General features: G+C 40.8%; 1 protein-coding gene across 1 annotated transcript in view; it reads left to right on the top strand.

Moving 5' to 3' along the window:
- The window catches only part of Atp6v0d2 (ATPase H+ transporting V0 subunit d2), a 46,900-nt gene that overhangs the window by 2,135 nt on the left and 31,689 nt on the right, over positions 1-13,076 (top strand). Inside the window, exon 2 of the mRNA XM_032890356.1 lies at positions 11,589-11,760. Within this exon, the coding sequence (XP_032746247.1) occupies positions 11,589-11,760 (172 nt within the window). The remainder of the gene's footprint in view (positions 1-11,588; positions 11,761-13,076) is intronic.

Consider the following 13,076-nt stretch of genomic DNA (forward strand, 5'->3'; position numbering starts at 1 on the left):
TATATCTAGCCTAGAAGAGTCACCTAGCTGAATTTAGTATCAAAACTTTTCAGACCCTTTTGGAGACTTCAGGATGCTTCTATACATGTGTCCACATACATAACTTCCCAAACAGTGCTAAAGCAGTGATCCACTTGACAGCATCCCTGTATCCAAGTTAAGAACCCTGCCCATGTATCATTGCTGTATAATTAACTACACCTCATGATTTTCTACCTTTCTTTTCAACATGCAGCTTTTCAATTATTAAATTTCCAGATATCTGTCTATAGACTCAGAACTCAGAAGGGCAGGCTGACCCAACAGAATCTCATGATAGTTTATAGGGATTGCCTCCAACCATTCATGATTCTGTATGCCAGTGTGCCAGACTGCAATTTGGAGGTACCCAGAAATACTGAAAATCAAAAATCAGTAAACCACATTTGAGTTATTATAGGTGCTGAAAAAATACAAATAAGAAAACATTTTTTACTGAATTCTGTTATTATTATTATTATTATTATTATTATTATTATTATTCGAATCATTCCATTTCTTTACATCTCAAATGAGATCTTACTTCCCGCTTACCCATCCACAAGCCCAACAACCTACAACCTGGCTCTCCTTCCTCCCATTTGCCTCTATGAGGGTGCTCCCCCACACACACCACCCTCTCTTGCCCCACCCTTCCAGCATCCTCCCTACACTGGGGCATCAAATCTCCATAGGTCCAAGGGTCTCCCCTCCCATTGATGTCAGACAAGGCCATCCTCTGTTACCTATGTACATGGAACCATGGATTCCTCCCTGCATTGTCAGCTGCTGGCTAAACCTCCCAAGAAGCAGTCATACAGGATTTCTGTCAACAAGTGCCTCTTGGCAGCAGGAATAGTGTCAGGTTTGGTGTCTGCAGACGGGATGGATCCTCGGGTGGGGCAGTCACTGGATGGCCCTTCCTTCAGTCTCTGCTCCAGTTTTTGTCCCTGTTCTTCCTTTAGACAGGAACGTTTCTGGGTTAAAAACTTTGAGATGGGTGCGTGGCCCCATCCCATCACCAGGGGCTGTGCCTATCTACTGAAAGTGGTCTCTTCAGGTTCTATCTCCCCTTCTCTGCTAAAATAAGAAAACTTTTAAAGACTTTTTAAAATGTGTATATATGCATGTTGCATTTGTATGCATGAATGTATGTGTATGTCACATGTATATGTGTCCACAGAGGTCAAAAGAGAGCATGGGATGCCTTGGAGACCACCAAGCACAAGGTTGAGCACCACCTTATATGGTGATAACCAACCTGAAAGAGTAGCAAGCACTCTTAACCGCTGAACCGTACCTCAAGCTTCTCAAGTAAGGACTTCTTGTCTTCATATAGCAGAGGACACTGAAGCTTAGGATGGCTGTAAGCAACCTACAGGCCAGCAACAGCAGCAAAAATATCTTTTTGTGCATTAAAATTCTACTCAAAGGCACATAATGTGTATCAGGAGATATGGCTCAGTGGTAGAGTGCTTGCCACTAGCCCAGCCATGAATAAAGCTCTGGGTGACATCTCCAGCAACATACACACACACAGAGATCCATGAATACAACCATGACGTTTTGATGTTAACTCTGTTTTGCTAATAGAAATAACACAGACTGCCTACTTAGTTCATTTCTAACATGTTAGAAATTAAATAGTCCCCAAAAGCAGTGTATCTGTTGCTTCTGTGACTATGCAGGTACCTCATGAGCTAATTCAGGGTTAAGAATTAGTCAAGGGCACATGCTGGGATGTAAGTTAAGGACATGGTGGAGTATGCACTATATAAACTATGGGTTAAGAAGAAAAGGCAGCGCTCGTTGTCACAGCACAACATTGAAGCAGGTGCATTTCACAAAAGAAAAGCTAACCTGGTAAAGGCTAATCTTATTTCACTGTTTTAAAGTCTGTCTTCTTTAAACATCTTCTGACGTGATACCAACGGGACTGTTCTAGAATCACTTACAAAGAACACGAAGTATTTCAAGTAAGTTTAGAGGGCAGAAAAAAAATTGTCTAGGAAAGCTTTAGAGAGTCTTCATATTCAGGATTGTGCTGGCTTGTGAGCCAATGTGCTCAGAAATACTCACCCATTCCAAGTCTGACCCTGACTAATGCAAGCACGAGTCATGGGAGCCACTGAGTCAGTCTTTCCTGGGAACAAAAGAAGGAAGCTGTTACCATGTTAAAAGCTAACACTATGTTCAGAATCTCGATTGGAAATGCTTATGCAAATTGTCTTAGCTCTTAGAAAACGACAAGATGGAGACAGTAATACCTGAAGCTTAGTAGTGAGTAATATTTTTTTCTGAACATGATGATAGTGTGTGCTGGCTCTGGGTGTGGACAAGACTCCAGATAGTATTTTCATATTGTTTGCTTTGCCACCCTCTTTATATTCCTAACAATTGGGTCTCTTTAAAGGGATTGATCTCCAGTTTTTCTCCAACTGTAGGAACTAATTCAAGCCACCATACACTAGTCACTTTCTAGCTAAGCAAGTAAACACGGATAAGATATAGTTTCTGCCTTTTAAATGTCTTTCATTCTAGAAAATGAAATGGCTAAAATAAACTCTTAAGAAGGGCAGTTGGGAAGAGCTCATCAAAATTTCAAATACGTAAAAAACAGTGCCTGGAAATTCCATATCCCATCAGACTTGCACACATGTGAGAGGACATCTGTGCAAATATCCCTCGTGATACTCTTTGGAACAGCGAAAGAATGGTGCTGTGTTAGGTAATTTTCTACTGCTGTGATAGAGTTCCATGACCATGGCAATAAGGAAGGGTTTCTTTGACCCTCTGTTTCTAGAAAGCTGAGTCCCTGATAGGAGGCATGGAGGAAGCTGAGAACTTACATTTTGAACAGCAAACAGCAATCAGAGAAAAAGAATGAGAAAGGGCACCGAGGCTTTGAAACCTCAAGGCCCACCCCCAGTGAAGAACTTCCTCCAGCAAGGACACTTGTCCTTAGCCTCCCATAACAATGCCACCCACCATCTTGGGGACCAGGTAGTCAAATGCCAAAGCCTATAAGGAATATTCTCATCCAAACCTCAGTAAGTGTCACTCAAACTTCCATCTGTAGGGAACTACATAATTAAGTCTGGGGACATTCCTTTAACTGAATATTCTACATCTGGAAAAAATGAAAGCTAGAACAAGCAAGTCTAAGGTAATAGAAGTGAAAGATCACCAAGGCACATGAAGTGAGCTGAGCGAGGAGAGGGCTGTGCAGAGTGTGGTATTCTTGGCCTCTTAAAAGGTGGTAGGCTTTTCAAATGTATTTATATGATTATGTAGATTCAAAGACTGTGTAAGGATTTGAAGGAAACTAAATACAATTAACAATTACCTGAAGACAAAAATTAGTGCTGGAGGTGTGTGAATATGGTAGATAAGAAATATAATTTTTTTCTCAGTACACACACATACACATGCATACATGCAAACACACACACACATACTCTCTCTCTCTCTCTCTCTCTCTCTCTCTCTCTCTCTCTCTCAAATTAAAGAATAAATTCTGTGCCAAAGAGGAGATATAGGAGACAGGCTTTTATTCCACAGACTTTTCTCTGAACCACCACACACAATTTGTTCACATTCTAGCACATACATTTGTTTTATTAGAATGTATGTGCAACACTGCTATCTTCCAAAGCACACCAGTGTCTTCCACTAGGCCACAATGTCAGCTGACTGCTGCCTGACCTTTCAAGCTTCAAGTCCAAAACATTTTCCCTATTTTAGACATATACCTTCATTCCCAAATCCCCTTCATCTGATTTTCCTGGAAAACGGCTGTTCCTATCTAGCTACAGATATTATTAGTAAGGAAATATCACTAAAAATTAAAAATTAAAAATAGTTACAATTTACACATGAAAGTGAACCAAACTTGAAAAACAGTATTTAAGGAATACTTACCCAGATGGCTTTGGAGGAAGGCTTAAGACAGGTAAACATTCTGGGCAGTGGAGGAAGCCAGTGACTTACAAGAAAGCAAAAGGCAAGTGAATCAGTCTGACAATAGCATTGCAATAACAGGGGATGAGTTTGAAGTTTGGATTGAAGAAAGCCTTGAGGTGCCTTGGAAGTCAGTATCAGTATCAGAATGCTGAATGTAACAATGGGTGAGGACAAGAGTCATGCCTGTGTCCAGCAACAGACTTGCTGCCATGAAAAACACGAACACACCACTCCTCCAGGCCTCAGTTTCTTGGTCTGCAAAATGGGGATCAAGGAAAAATTAAGAGATGACAGACATTAAAATCATCTTATTAGCAGCAAAACATTCTATGCATTCTATAAATCGTATTTTAAATTCCTTAAAACACCCAGTGGCTCTTGTAAGAGTATGGCAAGATCGAAACAGTTCTTAACAAAGAGTAAATTTTATGTCACAAGTTTCTTAACAGCAAAGAGCCTAAGAAATTCAATTAACAGATTGACACAAGAGTCTGAGTGTCAGATGAGCCTCCTAAACACGAAACGGGAAAGGTGAAAGTCAATGAAGGGATTCGGGAGATGCCTATAATTCCAGCAGTTGGGAGGCTGAGGCAAAAGGGTCTTGGGTTTAAAGCTAGCCTGACTTAGAAAGGGAGTTAGGAGGAAGCAAAAGGGGAAGAGTGGGAGAGAGGAGTAGGCAGCAGTAAGGGGGGAGGGGAGAGGGAAGGGGAGCAGGAGGAGCTGGAAGAGAGAGGAGAGAAGGAATGGAGGACGAGAGGGAAGATTCAACATCCTAAAGCACCAAAGAGAACTAAGTTTTAATACTGTGTGAATAATATCAAGCTAGCAAAACAGACGAAGTACCTGATTTTATACATACTAATTGCTTTTCTCATTGTTATGACAAAATGCCTGAAATACATAACTTAAAGAAAGGCTTAGTAAATCTCACAGCTTTGGGGACTACCAGACCACCTTGGATGCTAAGAAGTACTTGCTGACAGGCGCCTGATATAGCTGTCTCCTGAGAGGCTCTGCCAGAGCCTGACAAACACAGAGGCAGATGCTCACAGCCAACCATTGAACTGAGAATGGAGTCCCCAGTGGAGGACTTAGAGAAAGGACTGAAGGAGCTAAAGGGGTTTGCAATCCATAGGAAGAACAACAATATCAACCAGACCCCCAAGAGCTCCCAGGGACTAAACCACCAACCAATGAGTACACATGGAGGGACCCATGGCTCCAGCCACATACGTAGCAGAGGATGGGCCTTGTTGGGCATCATTGGGAAGAGAGGCCATTGGTCCTGAGAAGGCTCAATGCCCCAGTGTAGGGGAATGGCAGGACAGGGAGGTGGGAGGGATAGGGTGGCTGGGTGGGGAGAGCACCCTCATAAAATCAGAAGAAGGGGGAATGGGATACGGGGTTTCCAGAGGGGAAACCAGGAAAGGGGATAACATTTGAAATGTAAATAAAGAAAATATCCAATAAAAAAAGAGAAGACAATGGGTCAGTCCATGCTGCAGGAGCTTGTCTGTGATCCTAGAAGCAGAGCAAAGACTGGTTCCTAGAAAGGGCTATAATCTTCCAGGCCTTCTCCCAATGGGTTTCCTAGCTAGACCTAGTAGACTCTCTGACCCAAAGGTTCTACCATCTCCAAAACAGCACCAGCAATTGCACACCAAGTATTCAACCGATGAACCTGTGGGAAATAGTTCATATTTAAACCAGAACAACTATATGCATTAAAAATCTAGATAATTATTAAATCTAATGTTGGAACTGAGAATAGCAGTTGCAAAATCCTTCATTTAGAGGATGAAAATCAACATTCTTAGAAAATGAAATTGTTTAGGAACTAGATGGATACACAGAAGAGAAAGTTAACGTTTTCAAGTAGGTTATATCTACTGCCTCTTCATATGTCGCATTTGTCTTTTTAAAGGTGAGGAATAAACCAGTTATCATTTTATTTATCCCTCGCTATAGCCTGACTGTATAGGTTTTATATCCCTCTTTCTATCTCTCTCTCTCTCTGTCCCTCCATCCCTCACCTCCAACTGTGTGTGTGTGTGTGTGTGTGTGTGTGTGTGTGTGTGTGTGTGTGTGTGTGTGCGCACGCGCGCGCGCACAGATGAGCTGATGCACTGACGCTGGAGATGATACTCATGCCATGCAAGCTTTCTAATATTTTCTGGATCAGGAAACTGAGTTAAGAAAGAACATCAGGCCTTCTTAAACTTGGCACTAGCAGAGCTGGAAAACAGAAAAGTTTCAGTTGCTGCATAAGACCCTGGATGACAGGTGTGTCTAAAGGAACCTTCATGGCACAACCTCCAAGAGGGAAGAGATCTTTCTTTTTGTCGGGTGGTCATTTTTTTTAAATTTGATTTTGATTTTGACTTTGTTTTTTGTTTTTGCTTTTTGTTTTGGTTTGGTTTTTTGTCAAAATCTCCCTAGGTAGCCCACATCGGCAAACTCTTGATCTTTCCTCCTCAGCCTTCAGAGGACTAGGCTTCCAGACATGTGCAAGCACACGTAGCTCTCGATTTTCAAATGTAAGAAGCAGGTCCAAGCAGCAAGCTTCATAAAATAGAAGAGTTTTCCAGAACTCTCTGCCAATCAGTGAACAGAAGGTAATGGCCAGGTACTGCCTCATTCACTAGCCACCTGGCTTTGGATCAACCCCTTGAACCTCAGTAGCAATGTTTTACACTCTGGCCACAAACATGCATTCAGGTATACATAGATACACTCCACCCTGCGAGATACTCTACAATGCATTCAAACAACCCAACAGATTTCTTTTATTCTATTGCTGTTTAGAAACGATTACATTCATGCAGTATGTGAGGACACCACATTCTGCAAAACATCACATTTTCTCATTTAATGAGGAACAGATTACTCACTGCACTACTTTGACTAATAAAATGGTACTGCGAACTCCACACACTGTTCTGAGGGCAGCTCTCTCGTTTCATAATGTCTTAGAAGATCTGTGTCTTTCTCTTTACAAAGAAATAATCAAAGCCTTTCAGTTCCTACTGTAAAGATACCTGTTTATCCGATGCACTTGATTGCAAAGCCCGTTGCTGACACATCTACCTAGGTAAGCATTTAGGAAGAAGATGTGAGAGAAAGAAATTAGTAAACTTGTTTTGAAAACTATACAACCCTGAGTACTTCTGCAATGTCTGTTGGATCACGTTGGTGCTAGTGAAGGAAAGGGGTCCCTTACTCCATTTTCCGGGACTTCAACATTCCAAGATTCCTCCAGGGTCTGGAACAGAGGAGATGTTTCACTGCAGCTTCTCATTGGCAGAGAAAAGGGTTGAAAGTTATTTAGCTTAAAAGAAACATATGTCACTGAGCAAAATATCATGGTTTTGAAAGAAATACCATCACTTCTGTAGCTTCTGTTGGCAAATAGTCTTCAGTAGTGAAGAAACAAACTGCAGAATTATATAAAAATCTGCACTGCCGAAGTGACAGCCAAACAAGGCATGGCATGAAGTGTAATTGCTTAAAATTGAGCTAAAAAGGTTATCGATTCAATAAAGAGTATCTGTGATACAAGATCTAATCAAGACACTGAAAAAGAATGCCAGGTCATGGATCTCAACCTCTCAAGTACCATGTGATCCCTCTGCCAGCTGTGAGAGCTGTGCATTCATTCACAGCTCGGAGTGGCCCTTTCTTAGCCTCAGGGTAAAGGTTACAATCTCTCCCTGTGACAACCTGCACTTATTTCTTCAGATTTAAACCTTCTTGTCTCCTACAATCTTTTTTTAATGGCATATTAACACATATCTTTATGTTGTACATATTTTACATACATGAAAAATAAGTATTATATATCAGTGAGATGCTATTTGTCATGTATATTCAAAAGTATATATATACATATATATATATATATAATGTTCTTGTGATGCTTTAATCTTCAGTGATGAGTTGACAGAATTTGGAGTCTACTAAAAGATATAGGACTCTTAATGGGGGCATATTGTCCTCTGAGTGTATCCCAGAGTGAATAAAAATTATTGAGTGGATGAAGCCAGCCGAGTACCAGCATCTCTCTCTGCTTCCTAATGATGCAGTACAAGCAAATGCCTCACTCTGCCGCCCTCACAGCCTCCCTGCCGTGAGGATTCTATTGCCTCCTTTTAAAAGGCTTACCTGTTTTATTTTATATGTGTGAGTGCTTTCGTTACATATATCTGTGTGTACCACAATCCTGGTGGCATTGGAGCCCCTAAAACAGGGCTTATGGGTGGTTGCCAACCCTCATGTGGTTGCTGGGAATTGAATCCTGGTTCTCTGTAAGAGCAACAAAAGTTCTTCACGGCTAAGCCATCTCTTGGTTCTCTATCCTTTCTCAAATCATGAGCCAAAATAAACCACTTTTTCTTTACCAGCAAAGTAACTAACACACCCTTCATTTATGCTGTTATTAATTTACTTGGTTTATTTGTTTATGCAGGATCTTGCTCTTTATTCCAGGCTGGCATCAGGCCCCTAGATGCCAAGATTACAGACACTCCTAACCATGACAGGCTTCCATAACCTTATACTCTAACTATTCAAAATTATTCTCGTTTTTTAATCCATAGCACACACATTTAATCTGTGATCAGTCTACTGTGCAAAAAGCATACTGAAATGTTTTACTCCCATCTATAATGCCAACAAAAAATGGAGCATTGTTGTTTGTTTGTTGTTTGAGGTAGGATCCTACTATGTAGGCTGGCCTAGAACTTACTGTGTGACCACTATGTGACCATTCACTATGAGGTCAGGATCCTCAGATGCAGAGAGATCTGTCTGCCTCTGCCTCTGCCTCCCTTGTCAGTGCTGGGATTAAAAGCGTTCACTTCACCCTCAGTTTCACATGATATACTGAAAGCTCTACTTACATATCGTTGAGTTGTTCAGCTAAGCAAATTAACATAAGCATTACCTCACATACCTTATGTTGTGAGAAGTTTTTTTTTTTTTTTTTTTTTTTTTTTTCAGAGCTGGGGACCGAACCCAGGGCCTTGTGCTTGCTAGGCAAGCACTCTACCACTAAGCTAAATCCCCAACCCTGTGAGAAGTTTTAAAACATATTCTTTTGATGATTTGAGATACAGAATTCCTCACTATTTACTAGTTACCTTGTTCTTCAATAGCTATATTGATAGACTCCTCTTCCAGATATGTTGGACCTTCTAACCAACTCTTGCTCAAGACCAACATCTTCCAGCCCTGTCCCTGGTAACCACCAACCTCTTCTCTACCTCTATAAGCACCAATCTCAGGCTTCACATCTTAGTGAGATAATACCAAACGTGCCCGTCTGTGTCAGGCTTATTTTTCTAAATAGTATGTCCTCTGGGTTTATCTGCATCATCATACATAACAGGATTCCCTTCATTTTTAAGGCTGAATAATATTTCACTGGGGTTTAGCAAACACTTTCTATGTGCATGTGTTGATGGACATCTGATCATTTCTGTAGCTGTTGCTGTGGTTAGCACTGCAATAACATATATGTGCAAATATCTCATCAATGTGTTCATTTCAGTTCCTTTGAGTATGCACCCAGCAGTGAGATTATGGTAGACATATTTTTAATTTCCATATCTCCCATTTAACTGTTCATCAAACCACAGTGAAGAAGGCTGTTTAGAAGGAGCCCATGGAATTTGTATCATGATTTGTTCACATCTTGCTGGGTCGGGAATCAAAGAAATTAAACCAGAATCAGATGTCAACTTCAAAGCCTACTCCCAGTATCCTATTCCAGTATCTGTTAAATAGGCCACAATCCCAGTCTTCCAATGCAACACCAGCAGCTGAGAACCCAGTGTTCAGAGACCCGAATCTATAGGAAACATTCAAAACACAGCAGGTGCTATGCCAGAAGTATTACTAGCAATGTGTTCTCAAATTCAGATCAATGAACTTAAGGAATTTTGTCACAGAAAATTGAGGCTTTACAGAGTATATAATAATGATTGCACTGATGGAGAGCAAAATGTAGAATTTGAATGAATTTAAAGTCAGGTTAAACATTGCTTTGAATTCCAGTTTGTTTATTTTATTCTAGAGAGTAGGGCAGGATCAACAGTAACAAAATATGGCACATGGCCTTTTGAGGAAGGACAGACATTAAAATGAAGCTGGAATTGAGTCTAATTCTCTACCAACATAACCCATTGACATTTAAAGAATAATGGTGCAGAAATGATGCTTGAGCCTTAGAGCACAATATCTTCTCTTCTAGTTCTAGTATAAATTCCATATGACTCCACCATTTTGCTCCCCCCCCAAACCCCCAGACTTCAGCTTCTTCATCTGTAACAAAAGAACATTGAAATCAAGCCATAGTGGCTGTCTACCTGTTGTAGTTAGGGTTTTACTGCTGTGAACAGATACCATGACCAAGACAAATCTTATCAAGGACAACATTTAATTGGGTCTGGCTTACAGATTCAGAGATTCAGTCCATTATCATCAAGATGCATACCAGCATCTAGGCAGGCATGGTGCAGCCAGAGCTGAGAGTTCAACATCTTCATCTGAAGGCTGCTAGTGGAAGACTGACTTCCAAGCAGCTAGGATGAGGGTCTTAAACCCATACCCATAGTGACACACATTACAATAAGACCACACCTACTCCAACAGGGCGACACCTTTGAATAGTCCTACTACCTAAGACAAGCACATACAAACCATCACACTACCTCACCCTGTATCTATGTCAGCTCTTCCTAGTCTCTCTTTTCCTCAAGGGGGACAGAGCTTCAGCATTTTCAATTTCCCAAATTACTTACAAAAGATCAAATCTGGTCAATATAAAGCCACCTTTAGTGAGGGAAGGTTCTACAGAGAAACAGAGCTAAGAGAATTAGGGTATGTTACAATAGGGAATTTCACTAGAATGGCTTATAAACATTCTGGATGGTTGTATAATGACCACCATTTGCATACTGGAGGGACTGAAAACCCATTGGTGATCAGTCCGTGGAGCATTCTCAACATAGTGCTGAAGGCCTAAATGATTCCTCCAGAGAGTCTCCTGGTCCTGAATTGACAGGTTTACAGCAGTGGGCAACAGCAGCAATAGAAGAGATATACTTGACCCAGCATAAAGTGAAAGCTATCACTTTTCCTCAGACCTCTGTGTATCTGGACATCCACCAGAAGGTGCAATGTATTCTGAGGAAGAGCCTTCTTCCTTTAATTAACTTTTCTTGGAAGTGATTAGCCCAGAGGTCTGTCTCTCAGTTGACTTCAGATCCTGTTAAATTGACAGTCAGGCTCCTCTTTCAGACAGTGTTTCTCATTCTAAAGGAAATTCACATAGTAAAAACCACTCTGGCCTAAAGAATTGTTTGTTTACTTTCTTGTTTTTAGCTGTGTGAAATAATACTGTTTCTTAAATAATTTTGTATTCTTATGGTGTGCAACAATATCAGCTTTTATATGGACTCTTTCATTTCTTTGAAGATCAGCACTCTTCTCTAGAAATGTGTATAGCTCTGTTAAAGTGTAAGAGGATAGCAAATATGTCTTTCCCTTAAAGTTACCACAAACGCATCTCCAAGTTTAACTTCACCTGAAAGTTCTTTACATTTTAGATTTGAAAATTCATCTCCAGACCACTGACTATGGCAACTTCCTGGCTAATGAAACAAACCCTCTCACTGTTTCCAAAATTGACACGGAGATGAGGAAGAAGCTATGCAGAGAGTTTGACTATTTCCGAAATCATTCCTTGGAGCCCCTCAGCACATTTTTCACCTACATGACGTAAGTGGAGCTCTGCTAAACCCCAGTGTGGTGGATGATGACCCCTAACAGTTGTAAGTGGGACAGTGGGCCTGGGTGTGTGTGATAGACCGTAGTATGGTCAGTAGTTTTGAATACATGGAGATTTTAGCAACTGGTAAATTCACAACCTAGTTTTGTAATAGAGAAGACATCATGAATATAAAGCGGATGTCAGGTGGTAAAACCCCAATGTATAGTGTTTTTGTTCTCATGAAAACAAAAGTGAGGCTAATCCTTGAGGTGTTAGTGCTGTGGTATATCTGTATGACTCCTTCATATCACTCCTAGGGTGGGAGAAGACATTACAAATTGTTCTAAATGGCAAGCCTACCTTTCTTACAGTATAAGTGCCTATCTGGTCCTGTTCTCCCAGTCCAAGTGCCTCTTGGCATAGATGCACATGTTTTAGTCCCTTATCAGTGGTTTCAATTTTTCAATGTGTGTGCTCCTCATTCTAAGGGAAATTACAATGCTCACGTAAATGACACTTAAACTGTACCAGTGCTCACAGGAGCCATTTGAACTAGCTTTGTACCATTCTAGTTATCCTAACTAAAAGCAAGGACTTACAAATGGATATGCTGTATATTATACAGATCAAATTTAATTATAAGGTACAACATTATAAATAATAGACCTAAGTTCTATACAAGTGCCTCTACTCAAGTATGCTATGCATTCATAGAAAGATAATGTACATGCTGGATCGTATGAGTCTAAAAGTAGAAAAATAAAATGAAAGAACGGGACTTTTGTATGTGATGTTGTGTTCAGCAGTAGACAGAAATAAGGAAAGTGTTAATGAATCAAATAAAGTGAGCACTGGGGTGCATGTAAGAATGGCCTGGGAGAAAACTATGGAGCTAAAGATAGATTCTGAGGAACAGGAGTAAAGGTGAGGACAGATGAGCAAATGGCAGAGGGGCCTTCTAAAAGGGTGGTTTCAGCCTCTGCCTTTATGACTGACTGTCAGTACAACAACAGTGGTGCTACTGTGCTGCAGCCCCATTCTCTTCTTCCATCTACTCATCACCCCTTCTTCCATTCTGCAAATATGATCAGCTCTGGACTTGGACTACTGAATAACTAATGGAACTATGGGTATCCAAAATGTCTACTGAGGCTGGTGAGATGGCTCAGTGGTTAAGAGCACCAGCTGCTCTTCCAGAGGACCTGGGTTCAATTCCCAGCAACCACATGGTGGCTCACAACCATCTGTAATGGGATCTGGTGCCCTCTTCTGGTATATCTGAAGACAGCAATAGTATAATCACATAAAATAAATAAATAAATAG

This window comes from Rattus rattus, chromosome 1 (genome assembly GCF_011064425.1).
Source record: "Rattus rattus isolate New Zealand chromosome 1, Rrattus_CSIRO_v1, whole genome shotgun sequence".
Classification (NCBI taxonomy): domain Eukaryota; kingdom Metazoa; phylum Chordata; class Mammalia; order Rodentia; family Muridae; genus Rattus; species Rattus rattus.